At 38.7% G+C, this 14550-nt stretch overlaps 1 protein-coding gene across 22 annotated transcripts in view; it reads left to right on the forward strand.

Moving 5' to 3' along the window:
- The window catches only part of LOC134208741 (sorbin and SH3 domain-containing protein 1), a 453188-nt gene that overhangs the window by 216603 nt on the left and 222035 nt on the right, over window positions 1-14550 (forward strand). For 6 of the 22 annotated variants that reach the window (XM_062684625.1, XM_062684626.1, XM_062684624.1 and 3 more), the window contains exon 3: window positions 12422-12481. The exons of the other annotated variants lie outside the window; for them this stretch is intronic. In XM_062684625.1, the coding sequence (XP_062540609.1) occupies window positions 12422-12481 (60 nt within the window). The remainder of the gene's footprint in view (window positions 1-12421; window positions 12482-14550) is intronic. 22 annotated transcript variants of the gene reach the window in all.

The raw sequence follows: 14550 nt of genomic DNA on the forward strand, positions 1-14550 counted from the left end.
GAGATTTAACGATTCCGCCATGTGGACTGACTTCGGAATTGGGGATATTTTGATTGGGAAGCAATGTGTTTGCATTCTAATATGATATTTAAACAAGAATAGACATGAATTAAGAAGTGCTTGGCATTACAAAGAGATATCTAATGGGATATCTGGGATGTCGTAAAATATGAAATAGCCTCAGGCAGGCGCTAATATTTCTATGCATATGAAAACGGATCAATTTTAATTTCCTTTTAGCTTTAACACACAAATGAGTAGTTTTCCATGCACGGTTTAAAGAAATTTGGACATCTTCAATGTGTTGTTTATCGACTGAAGAAAAATATTGCTAGCTTTCTTCAGTTGATAAACAACACACTGAAGATGTCCACAAGTGGTGGATGAAATACGTATCTATATAGATACCAAAAAACGAATTAGTGGAAGTAAAAGGAAGACAAATTTCTTTAAACCGTGTAACATTTTCCCCTAAGACGCTCGCAAATAATTATTAGTTTTCTATGGTTTGTTTCAATTTCTAATTACTTGCATTGACAAAAAAATATCAAAATTCACATCAAGAAACCCAGCCTTTTCTAAACTAGTGATATGATAATAATCTATCTTTATACCGAGACTAGGAGTCTGACCGATATTTTCCTCGTTGATCAATTCAATTTGAGTTCTGCAGTATTTATTTTAAACTAGCAGAGCGTACCCTGCTCGGGTTTGTCTCGGGTTTGTTATTGAATTCTAAATGTCGATTCATGAGTTCATCGCACTCCAAAACAATTTGAATACGATTGCGCTGGGTTTCGTTACAACTCGTCCTATCATTGTATTTTGAGGTATTTTCAACTTTCCGTGTCAAATTTGCTATCTCTTTGTGCCTCAGCTATAACGATTTTCATGGGAGTTTCTACCTCACGCATCAGTTAAACAATATAGCTAGCTGATGTCATATTGAAATTAGAAAAAATTTCAATCATATTGATAATATTCACATTTAAAAAAAGTGGTGATATTTCGTTGCCGGAAAACTCATGAGGCAAAACGCCTTTTAGCCGGCAGCTCTTAGGGAACAACGTACCACGCGTCGGCGCATCAGCATTCTGGTATGGAAAGTGCGTGGAGACTCGAGTACATTGTAGGATAGTTCCAATAGGGCGTTTTGCCTCGCCGAAACGTTAGATGTTTCATCAAAATGTGGAAAATTTCAGTTTTTCCTACATTCCTATCTATTTTTTGACGCTTTTTTTTCCTTGCAAAATTTCACGTCTAGTTTTATTAAGGCTATCTCAAACATGGTAAATATAAGTGAATACCCGAAAGTCGGTTTGGCTTGGGGGGGAGGGGGTCGTTTTGGGACCTCTTCCCCTATATATGAACAAAGCTGATCTAAAAACGAATCGATTAGTGAGAAAATCTTGCAAATCGGGTCATCCATTCGTGAGTTATACTGCCTTAAAAGAAATGCAAACTCATTTCATCTCTCAAACGGGTGGCCAATAAATAGCGGGAATGGAAAGAATTACTTAGGAAGAAAACTATAAAGAAGTACAGTTCAAACTGATATGTTTTATATATAGAGTTGACCTTAGTCTCTTCAAGATTGATGAATGAATATGTTCCGTGGCCCGCCGTGCGGCGTAGAATGCTCTTTCTAGTACCACATGACCGATGGACGGCTGCCATTTCCGGGTCCTGCTTCTGATCCTGTTGATGAGTTGCTTTGTGTTATTGACCTTCTTATCACCTTTGTATACAGTGGAGCTCAGTACTGTAAGGGTATGCAATAATTCACTTTTTCCTAACGAAACGAAACGAAATTTAAAACGTCTATGTTGATTGGAAAGCAAACGAAACGAAATCAAAGTCCATTTTATTTGCAATTTTACGAAACGAAACGAGACCGATGAATGCTCTGCATCTCCGCGTGCGCCACGGGAAAGGAATCGTTGGTCAGCTGAAAAGGTAATTCAAGTGAAGCCACCTTGGTAAGCGACTATTTAATGAAAACGAAGTTATTTTGAAAAATCGAGAGCGAAAACCGTGTTTCAAATCAATCCAATGCAAAATCAATTTGCTTCGTTTAATAAGCCACCACAACACGATCGATTCTACACTAAATAATTTGGTGCTCTTCGATGCAGACATTGTTTCACTTCGTGACCAGCATCAGCAAGATCTATCGCACACTGATTAAATAAATATCTAGTCTAAGAGACAGATTTTTTTTTCAATTAGCGTTCTCCCGGACTAGCAGCAACACGATTGATACGAGTCATACTGATCTGATTCATATCTGATAACATTTGAACTCTGAGACTGACGTATTAAGAATTGAGTCAGACAACTTTTGAAAAAAAAATAAGATAAAATAGTTAATAGTCCGTTTTCTGTTAGATATTTCTAACAAAACACTAGACGTTTTATAGAAGAAAACTAAATACGTATTAGTCGACTCAGAATGGGATTATGTAGTAAGCGTTAGCAGAAAGATTTGTTTTACGTTTAGTTTTAAAAACAGCTTTATGATTTTGTTTGCACCGCCAAAATTTTTTATAATACACGACCATACGAGGTAGTATGGTTTAAGTTTAAATTTGTTTCGAAATTCCGTTAAATTTTGTTAAAAGCTATTTTTTTGTAGCGAAATTTCTTGTAATTTTACGAAACGGAACGAAATTAAGAAGTCAGATTTCGCCATTCTCAAGTTCCGCGAAATTCCCCGGAACTTCGTTTCGAACCACCTGAAACGAAATTTCACTACTTGAGTTCAGAGTTTGAAATACACAGGATTCTGGTTTTAAACGATTTTTTTCCGCTCGTATATTTGATCGTGTGTCTTTAACTTACCACCAAAATCTTTGCAACTTGTTTCAAAAAATTCTGAATAATTCAAAGATAAATCACATGGTAATTAGGGCCGTTACAAATATTGAATTAACTTTTTGTCCTACTGGTCTCCGAAAGGTCAAGGGGGGGGATAATAAAAAATAAACATTAAAATGAAAAAAAATCAAAAAACTCCTCGGATTTGTTAAAGAATGTTTTGGAAATCCTTGGCAAAAAAAATCCGAGAAGGGGAGACAAAATAGATTTTAAATATTTGTACCGGCCTTAATATGCGTTAAACATTCAGAGCGCAAAATTGAGAAATTGTAAATCGTGTAAAAACAGAATCCAGTGTAATCTAGATTATTTATTTGGTGAAGCCCACCTTTTTCACTTATCAGCTCACTTCCTGGACTGTCAATATTCGATTGAATATTGGTCTTTTATGTTCATTCATTTATTTTGCTTACATTTAAACAGATAACACTGGGGAGATATTGTACGGCTCATAAAAAATCTACTCCTCCTCTTATTTTTAGTCGCAACCTAGGATAGGATGCGTCAAGTAGTCATTAAAAATCGTACCGATTTTCTATTACAATCGTACCGGTTGCTGATGTGTTGCTGAATGTCAATCGATCACTTCGATTGACGGCGGAGCGTTTTTCATAGGGCAGCATGCTGTTAGTTTGGCCGTGTTGCTGGTTCGTAAGGTTGATATAAATCAATGTACGTGAATAGTTCGTGTTTTTTGGCACTTTTGAACAAATTTGCAAATTCCATATATATTATTTTCAAGGGTTGTAAAGGTTTCAAACTGTTGATTTTAACCATTATAAATCACTTTTCTGTTTTTTTAGACCCCAAACTCTTTTTTTTTTATTAGCGAAAACTTCTCTCTGTCTTCTGTGTCTGTCTTTCACTTTTCTTTACATAAATAATGGATGGAACGGAAAGAAAAACATCAAGTTTTGATACATAATATTTGGATAGTTTTGTACCAAATTAATGTGGCTGCACTGGCGACCACTTCGTCAGAGCAACCGACTAAAAAATAACAAGGCAGTCTTAATTAAATTGTTACATCCTATCCTAGGTAGCAACGAAAATTAGCGTCAGATAGTCGCCCTCAGAAAATACACCTCCAAAAAAAAGCTTCTTTGATATTTTTGAAAAATTGGTCGTCACGTGGTGGATTTTGACGATGAATGCTGTCATAGCACGTGCTGCAGTGCTACACATCAATGAGAGCCTTGGAAAAAGACCTGTGCGTGGGTCGGCGTGAGCATATTTCATGCATTACAAATTCACCGGAATTCCTCCAGGAAATCCTCAAATAATTCCTCAGGATATTTCTCCAGTTGTTGCTCCAGGAGCTCCTGTGAAAGTTCCTTCGGGAATTCTTCCGGAAGTTCCTCCGGAATTTCTTCGGAAGTTCTTCCGTAAGTTCCTTCGAGAATTCCTCCGATGGTTCCTTCGGGCGTTCCTCCGGAAGCTCCTTCGAGAATTCCTCTGGAAGTTCTTCCGCGAATTCCTCTGGAAGTTCCTTAATGAATTCTTTCGGAAGTTCCTTCGGTATTCCTCCTGCAGTTCCTCTAAAAGTGCTTCAGGGGATTCCTCCGGAAGTTCCTTCGAGAATTCGTACGGAGGTTCCTTTAAAAATTCGTCCGGAAGTTCCTTCGAGAGTTCCTCCAAAATTTCTTCCGGAAGTTCCTTCGAAAATTTCTCCGGAAGTTCCTTTCTTCCTCTAGATGTTGCATCGGAAATTTCTCCGGTTGTTCCTTCGAGCTTTCCTCACGAATTCTTTCGGAAGTTCCTCTAAAAGTGCTTTAGGCGGTTCTTTTGGAAGTTCCGCCACGAATTCATCCGGTAGTTTTTCCAAAATTTATCCAGGAATGCTTCCGGTGGTTCCTTTATGATTTTTTCAAGAAATTTTTCCAAGAATAATTCCGTTCGTTTGTTCAGAAATTCCCCAGTAAGTCCTGTAATTTCTTACGAAGCTACTCTGAGCGGTTTTCCTGAAATTCACTCTCGAGTTTCTTACAAAATTCATCCAAAAACACTTAATTCACCATCCAGGAATTCTTTTAGAAATTCTTTTGGAATTTCCATTGCGATTTCTTTAAAAAATCTTGCACACATTCCTCCGGAAATTCTAACAAGATTTGACCCCGAAATTCATTCTCCAAAATTTTCCAAGGGTTTTCTGAAAATTTCCTTGCGAATTTCTCCAAGAATCCCTTCGGAAATTTCTATGGAAATTATTTATTGGTCTAAACAAAAAAATACATAAGGCTTTGGGGAGTGCAAGGGCATCTATCAGAGCATTACGGGGCATACAAATTTTAAAACCCTTCCATACAAAAAAAATCGTGAGGTAGTCGATAGGCGTTGATAATGATCAATTGACCTTTCCCGTCAAAATTTGTCTCAGTCGGCTCTTTGGCTTATTGAAGGTCAACTTTGTTGAAGAACCCATGTTTTTTGAAGCCTCTAACTATTTTAAAAATCGAAAACAAAAACCGAAAATGTGCTGCACGTGTCCTAAGAAATTCACCCGATATTTTGGATTTTTAGATTTTTTGTTTGGAATTTTAAAAATACATAGAGCCGTGAAAAAATATGAATCTATTGAGCGAATAGAATACTTTGACAGGAAAGGTCAATTATAGCGTTATGTAATTTGGAATGAAAGCTTAGTAATTCTCTTTCCAAAAAAAAATCCCAAAATTTCCTGCCGGCAGTCATCCCAAAATTTCTCCAGGAATTCGCCCAGAAAACCCTTAAGGATTTTTCCCGCTTTTTCATCAAAAACTTTTCCAGAAATGCCAGCAATTGTCCCAAAAATACCTCCAAAAATTTCCACGCAAATTTATTTAAGAACTCTTTCAGCAATATCTCTATCTGTTCCAAGTAGAAATTTCTTCAGATAATTCCACCAGACACTGCATCGGAGAATTCCTCTTCCATGAAAAATTCAAGACGGTTTTTTTTGTTAGAGTATCCGAAGGAGCTACTGAAAGATTTCATGACATAATTCCTATTTCTTGTAGAAATTCACAAAGGATTCCTGGTTTGAAACTCAGAATGAATTTTCGAAGGAATTCCTAAAAGAGTTTCTGAAGAAAAATTTCCAGAGGAAGTTCATAAATGATTTAAATAAAAATCTTGTTTAAACAAACTTCAAATGAAATTCTCAAATATTTTCAGACCGGAATATTCGAGCACGAACTCCCGAAAAAGTCAAAGGAGCAATTCCTTAAGTTCCGGATGAGCAATTTCTACGTTTTCTGACTAATTGAGTGTTAGTTGAATTTTTATGAACAAATATTTTTATGTTTGACCGAGCAAACGTTGTAAAAAAATCAAGGGATCTAGTGGTCTAGTTGGCCTTATTATTATTATTATTTTATCAGACTAAGGCCGGAGTGGCCTGTGCTGCACATAAAAGTCTTCTCCATTCAGCTCGGTCCATGGCTGCACTTCGTCTAGTTGGCCTTATGAATACATTTTCTCATAACGTCAATCGCGCCTAATTATCTAGAAATCAGCTCTATGGTTGTTGCAGTTACGTCTGAAAATATGTATTTCCGTCAGGAACTACATAAAACTGGACTTGACAGTAAAAATGCCATCGGTGTGGTAGAAAATATTCGGCGGCGTGGTATTACGGAGAAAAGGAAAATTTGGAAGGCTACGCGGAAATAACGCGCAGAGGTGAATCCCCGCATAGAACAAATCATGCGTAGTGTGCTTTGAATCAAGTACAAAAATAAAAATAAACCAACTCTCATGACTGGGATGGTGTGTGCTTACTAGGGTGGTTCAAAAAATCGATTTTGCTCCACAGCGCTCATCTGATTCTGTATCATGTTCTGAGTGTCCTCTGAAAATTTGAGCTCATTTGGATTAAAACTGATTTAGCACAAGCCATTTCAAGTTTGCATGGAAGTTAGTATGAGGAAATTTATGTTTTCATTAAACTGATAATGACGCATCCTCATTAAGCGCAGGTTGTAAGAAAACCTGCATAGCTAAAAGGAATCCTCAGTAGCTTTCACTCAACGAAAACCACATCTTAATTAATCGTTCCAATAATTAGTAATTGAATTTAATCTATACTGTGGTTTTCTGGAGTGCTTGGGTATTTAGACATAAAACATAGAATGATTTATTTATTAACTTTACAAGAATTATTTCGTATAGATTCATGTAAGTAAACTTTTGATTGGTTCTACAGGCGGCTTATTAGGCTTGCGCAAACCTCCTGTCTAGACGAGAGGTCGTCGAGTCGAGTCAAGTACGAGACACTGAAGACGGCCTTACTGTTGAGGTCGAAATACGTATCTGTCAGGATACAATTAAGTGGTGGAATTCAATGGGATTGTTTAAACTCGTCTTATGACAGGTGAAAACATTCCACTAAAAAGCTCAAAATAATTTTCTTATCAAAACTTACAATAACTGTCAAGTTTGGAAATTTGTGGTACATTATTTTGGAAACACTTATTTTTAACATAGATGACACTGGCAAATAACACAGATTTTCTTTACCAACCCGCCTGATTGCAAACCCCCCTTTTTTCCCGATTTCATGAAAAAGAAGACGTTCAGTAAATTTTAATAAAAAAATTGATATTTTACGCGAATTGGCTTAGAATTTAGTTTAAAGTCGCGCGGAATTGTCGCGAAATGGATTTGATTTCGCGCGGAAATGGGGCGGATTTGTTTTTAATCGGCGCGGAAAATATTTCAGGATCTCCGTAACAACCCTGCCTTTGGTGCGGGTGGGAATCTTTTTTGACCGCAGTTTCTTCTCGAGCCCGTAGTTGGCCCGACAATGTCCATGTCATCCGCAGAACAAATAAATTTACTGTTTCTGTTGAAAATCGTTACACCTGGCTCTCCGAACGAAACTTTCTAGCGCAATGTTGAACAACAGGCACGAAAGTCCATCACCTTGTCTTAGTCCCCGGCGTTATTCGAACGAGCTGAAGTGTTCGTCCGAAATCTTCACACATCCTTAACATTCATCAAGGTGGAGGCTGATTGGATTTCATCGTCGGCTAAACTGATGTAGTCATCCGCTGCTTTTGGCCTTCTCGGTCTGTACTCTCCTCAGCGCCATTCAAGTGTTCCTCGTAGTGCTGCTTCCACCTTTCGTGGTGATCGATCGTTTGTCCGTCAAGATGCTCCCATCCTTATCCCTGCACCGCATTATCTGAGAACGGCACAACTGCTCCATCTCCTCGCACTCCGCTTTTTCCAGGCGGCGCTTCTTCTCCTGAAAAAGGCGAGTCTGCTTACACTATTTAGTATTTATACTATGCGTAGGTACAATAACTTATCTAGGTACATTTGCTACGGCTTCTACTCCCTTGTTGCGCTTAATGCTTATGTATGAACTTGAAGAGCCAGGAGCTACCATTTCCTTGATCTTTATTCAACAACCGCTTTTGTACCTGTCGGTAGATTTCCAAGCTCTGAAGTTTCCACAGAGAAGAGACATTTCTTAAAATTTTAATGTTTGATGTCGTAATTGAATGAATTTCCTGATATACATGTTCAGCTACCTTAGACCTAAACTCATAATTTAATCCCTTCTCACTTTCCCTCTTAGCCTTACTTACTTACATTTGTTTGAGAAACTGCATAAGTCCATTTTACACTATTTCGAGAAAACAACAAAAAATGTTTTTTAACAAATTTGCACCGAATCTTTCGATTTCTTCGATCGCCGGAGACGAGCCAGCCTCGGGCTGAAAGTCTCCTTAATAAAGACACACAAAAAAAGATTTCTTCGATACAGATCAATAGTTTTTGGCAAAACTCAACACCCTGAGGCACTTTCAGTGCAAAAAATGTAAGCAGTACTCCACAATTGCTCTTCAAAGTACGTGGACATATGTAGTTTCTCAAACAAACGAAATTTTTTTCATACATTCCTGAACAAACTTTTTTTCGTATTTTTGCCAGAATATGTATTTTTGAACGAGGATTCAGAATATATAAAAATGTCATTTTGACCAAAAATTTTACATATGCAATTTCTCAAACAAACGGTTCATATACTTTATCACACTGCGAACAATTAATTTGATAAACCCCTGCCTTATTCAACATTTCTACTCTATCCTTTGTGGAGTCCACAGTTGATTGTTTCTGCTGGAGGAAACTAAATCGATGCCGAATTTCCTTAGTCGATAGCGGAGCTGAAGGGTGATGTGTTGATCATAGGGAACCGATACCCTCTTCAGTGGTTCATCGATAGGTGTCAGTGTTGTCAGTTTTCTTCGTAGGTTTCTTCGTAGGTTCCTCTGCTTCTTGTTGATGATTGCTTGTATTGTTCTCTCCTTGTATCCGTTGATCTTCGCTGTTTCCATGATGTGTTGTAGCTCCTTCGTTTTTCCTTCTTCGCTCAGGGGGATCGTCTGCATCCTGTGGATCATGTGATGAAAAGCTGCCATTTTGTGCTGATACGAATGATTTGATAAGTATGGGATGACTCTCATGGGGTTGGTGGGCTTCCTTCAGATTTCGAAGTCTAATTTTGAATGTGTTCCCTTGATAACCAGTAGATCCAAGAAAGGTAATTAACCTTCCTTTTCCTCCTCGTGGATGAATTTGATGTCTTTATGTACGTTGTTTATCGCTTCTAAAATCCTGGGTAATTCCGGTTGAGAATGCTGAAAATGTCGTCCACGTATTTCCACCATTTCGCAGTACTCCTTGTTCCTCTAGGTTGTCCTCCAATTTATTTATTTGGTTGTCCTCCAAATTCGCCATGAATAATTCGCACAAGAACGGTGATATCGGATTTCCCATCGATGCACCCTTCGTGTGTTTGTAGAAGCTTCCACGGAATGTAAAGGGGAAGGGTCATTTGGCCGAAACCCATTCGGCCGAAAGCCATTTGGCCGAATGCCACTAGGCCGAACAGACCATTAGGCCGAAACCCATCTGGCCGAAAGGGTCGTGTGGCCGAAAGGGTAATTTGGTCGAAAGGGTCCTAATCTCTCTCTTTTCAAATGAACTATTCGACCAAATGGCCTGTTCGGCCAAATGACCCTTTTGGACAAACGACCCTTCAAGCCAAATGACCCTTTCGGCCAAATGACCCTTTTGGCTAAATGACCCTTTCGGCCTGATGACCATTTCGGCCAAATGACCCTTTTGGTTAAATGATCCTTTCGGCCATACGACCCTTTCGGCCTAATGACCCATTCGGCTAAATGACCCTTTCGGCAAAACGACTTTTTCGGCTAAATGACCTTTTCGGCTAAATTACCCATTCGGCCAAACGACCCATTCGGCAAATGACTCATTCGACCAAACGACCCATTCGGCCAAACGACCCATTTGGCCAAATGACCCATTCGGCCAAACGACCCATTCGGCCAAAAAACCCATTCGGAAAAATGACCCATTCGGCCAAACGGCCCTTTCGGCCACATTACCCATTCGGTCAAATGACTTTCGGCCGAATGGTCTGTTCGGCCTAATAATATATTCTGCCAAACAACTTTCGGCCAAATGGCTTTCGGCCGAATGGGTTTCGGCCAAATGACCCTTCCCCCCGCTACGTCGAATGATACCATGATGTCTTCTTCTCCGATGTTTCCTGATTCCAATATCCTCTTGGTGAACCCCTGGGTGTTCTCCTGATGAAACTATTTCTCGCATCTCTGTGCCTGGCTTATGTATCTTTGGCAGTCCTTTGATCCTTGGTAACACAGGGTCCGTCATTTTACCCGGGCTTTTCCGATGACCGTCTTGCATTCCTTTATCCGTAAGTCTGATAAGTCCGGGTAGTGGGTCCACTTTCAAATGCCTGTATGGTCCACCGTTGATTTTTGTCGTCATTTGTTCATCGTAGATCTCTTTGTCCATTATCACCACCATTTTCTTAACAAAATCATGAAGTTTGTCATATCGCAAGATGGGTTTCTAGACCGACTCAAAAGTGATTCTTTTATCATAGTTCTGGGGATACCCGGATTATGGGCAGTTTGATCGAAAAAGAAAATTTTAAAACTTGAAGTTTGACACTCACAACATGGATAAGTAAAAGGCCACTTCCTCTGGAAGGTAGATAACCCAAATACATCCCAGAATATATTCTGAACCATGGTCGTTCCACAAAGACTTACCTCGGTTCCTAAGCCTAGAGATAATTTGTGATCGATTCCAGGAGATTGCTTGAAAATCCGTTTGCAGCCGTTCATTCAGCGTAATATTGAAATTTGAATTTCAATATACCTAAGTGTGGGTTCCCGTGTAATAAAAAAATAATTCAAAGAACCTTTTGTTATTAAATTATGCACTTTATTGCAGGAATGGAAGGGTGATCAACATTCAACCGCGATCTTACTTTTAAATTATCATGTGATAAAAACTCGCCAGCGATTAAGAATCATTTGAAAATCCTTAATTGATTTGAAGCATTTACCGTTACATTTTGAACTATTTTTCCTTACTACCATGAAACTATAACGCCAAATAGAAGATAAAACGGAACTGTTGACAATTAGCTGATATTAGTAAAAATTAATGTTCGAATGAAAATTCTGTGTTTATTATCGTTTGAGTAAATACAAAATTTGAGAAGTTTTCGTCGGCGACAACTCGCCTACTGTTTTCACATGAAAATTGCAATCATTATCGTCTGATAATGATTCAGCACAAGACTGCTATGCAAGATGACTTTCACTTTTTGCGCAGTTCAAAATTATTTTTCTTTAGGCCATGTAGCTTCTATATTGGGTGCATGTTTTTGGATTCTTTAGTGTTTACTTATACGACGAATGATATTTCTCAAATTGAAAAGAACTGATAGCTTCAGTATATTTATTTTGATTCATACATTTTATAACCTGCAGACCACAAGTATTCCGGTCTAATATCACGATTGTCCATTTTTTTTTAACAATGAAATTTCTCGAACGTATTGAGTAAATAAAAATTGTTGCAAATCATGAAAGATAGAGAGATTGTTGGCTGAGTTTTCAAAAGTTTATTGTTCTTGAATAATATGTTTGCATATTTGTAAAATAAAGTATCACTGGGGAAAAATATAAGGGAAAAATCGGTAATATTTTAATTATTTTTAAATGATTCGGTTAAGGAATCAAAGAAAGATAATTGACTAGGCGAGAATAACAAGCAGTGTTACTTCAGAAATATTCATTAAACAACCGTGGAGTAAGCCCACCGTCAATCGACTTTAAATTACTACTCTTTACCATATTTCCACAGCTTTCAATTAGTAGGACCTAACCATCCTGCAGCAAATCAGCCAGCCTAGAGCTGATTTAACTCTGTTTTTGACAAATAACTGAATCGCTTCTAATCCTAATGAACTCCGACGCAATTTCCCGTTCCCGAGCCGTGCAAATAAATCTTCAATTCAAAATCTCCCACCTACCGCTCCGTCCGCCCGGTTGGAAGCGCAACCCGACGAACCGCCAACCGTTTCCACCAGCAAATAACGAAACAAAGCGACACCACGGTGTGCCACCTTACAGTCGGTCGTGTTCTGTTTGCCAACAAATCTCCGAAAGGAATCGAAAGTAACCGTGCGTATCCATCTCTAATTTCGCAGAATCGCAGCCGCAGCCGTTCAACATCGTGCCCAAATTCAAAGCACGGGCTCCAGGATCAGGTAACTGTGAACATTTGTTATTCTCGTTTTTCATCACTCGCGAAACCACTTTAGGAAATAAGCCACGCGTTTTATCCCATTGCCGGGGAATTTTTTCGCCCCGAAACCGGAGAAATGGTGAATGAGTTGCGATTGTCAATCACTTGAATTTTTGGGGAAACATGCAGAGTTCATTCATTCGCATTTCGTACACGTATGGAGATATGGATAGCAACCGCACCGGTCGATCGGTCGGTCGGTCGGTCGGTGGCACTCTATAGGGATTTGCCACTATTTGGCCTCGAATGTGCGGTTACGGAAGCCAAGAAGGTGCCACGGGGAGACAAATTAACTGACATGTCTCATCGTCTGTCGTCGTTTGTTCACATTAGTGTCCTCCGAGGTAAGGCGATGCGACTGGTGACGACCGGCCTAGCCACACAAAGAGATAACTGGATCGAAATTTTGGTCACATACAGTTATGATGAACAAATTATATTTTTATTTAATTTATGCTCGGCCTGAAGCAATGCGACAACAGAAGCTGTGTTGACATTTTCTGAGTTGTAATCCTCATCCAATTATAATTAGTTGATACATTGTAACATTCAAAAACAAACAGATGCAATGCATTAATCACATTTAATGCAATTAATGATATTATTGAAATTGCAGTTTCTGTAAGTTTAACAAGATTAGGGGTCTAGTTTTGTAACCTGTGCAACGGAAAAGCCAGACCCTTAAAATTCAAGTATCTGCAAATTCTGAATTTGAAAGTGGCAAAGAAAAAATTTCTATATTTTTGGCTTTTTTGGTCGGGACTCTGTAAACTGCATCAGGCGCTTTGACTGGTTTGTGATATCTTGTTCGTAAATGGAAAGCGGATATTAATTTATATACACAGGATTTTGTTTTTACACGATTTTTTTTCGCTCGTATTTTTGATCGTGTTACTTCAATTTACCACCAAACTCTTCGCAACATGTTTCAAAAAACCCAAAATAAATCGAAGAAAAATCACATGATAATTAATATGCGTTAAACATTTAGGATGAGTGGAAAATTGAGAAAATGTAAATCGCGTAAAAACAAAATCCAGTGTAAATTCTTTGGTACCTACAGGATAGCCTTAGTTATGGAGTTTAGGGATATCCGATGCTATTTATGATGTGAGTTGAACAGCATCGTGATAACAATAGTTATATTTCGGAAGCCTTCATCAGGAGAAATGAAGAATAACTGTTGGTCTCATTTTTGATTGTCTATTTCACTAAGACTCTGAAAATTGAGTTCATTATGCCTGTCACATTGGCCTTTTTCTTTATAACAACTGTTCTCTTTAATTTGCCTAATTTGCATTAACGATCCTATCTATAGCTTCCAATTACCTTAAATGTTGATTGTCTTTTCGTTCCACAAGTATTTTCATTCTATCAGCTGTTCAGCTTGTAGTCTGCTTGTAGTCTCGAAGATTTATTTTTGCTAAAAGTTGTTTCCTCTCTCGACAGCCATGTCTCTCGAAACAAATCTAATATTGCATGCTGTCAAATATCATATTTTATATTGTCAAATATCATGTTTATATTGATTGATTATCTTTATTTAAGACACATACAGCCCTAGGCTGACTCAATTCTGCTGAAAAATAGTCTTGTTCAAATTATGTATATTACCCCCCATCCTCTAAACGCTGCCTAATTACATTTTAATATGCAGCTGTTGATTTTATTTATTTATCATCAGACTAAGGCCGGAGTGGCCTGTGCTGCACATAAAAGACTTCTCCATTCAGCTCGGTTCATGGCTGCACTTCGCCAACCACGCAGTCTGCGGAGGGTCCGCAAGTCGTCCTCCACCTGATCGATCCACCTTGCCCGCTGTGCACCTCGCCTTCTTGTTCCCGTCGGATCGTTGTCGAGAACCATTTTCACCGGATTACTGTCCGACATTCTGGCTACGTGCCCGGCCCACCGCAGTCGTTCGATTTTCGCGGTGTTAACGATGGATGGTTCTCCCAACAGCTGATGCAACTCGTGGTTCATTCGCCTCCTCCACGTACCGTCCGCCATCTGCACCCCACCATAGATGGT

Source organism: Armigeres subalbatus, chromosome 2 (genome assembly GCF_024139115.2).
Source record: "Armigeres subalbatus isolate Guangzhou_Male chromosome 2, GZ_Asu_2, whole genome shotgun sequence".
NCBI lineage: Eukaryota > Metazoa > Arthropoda > Insecta > Diptera > Culicidae > Armigeres > Armigeres subalbatus.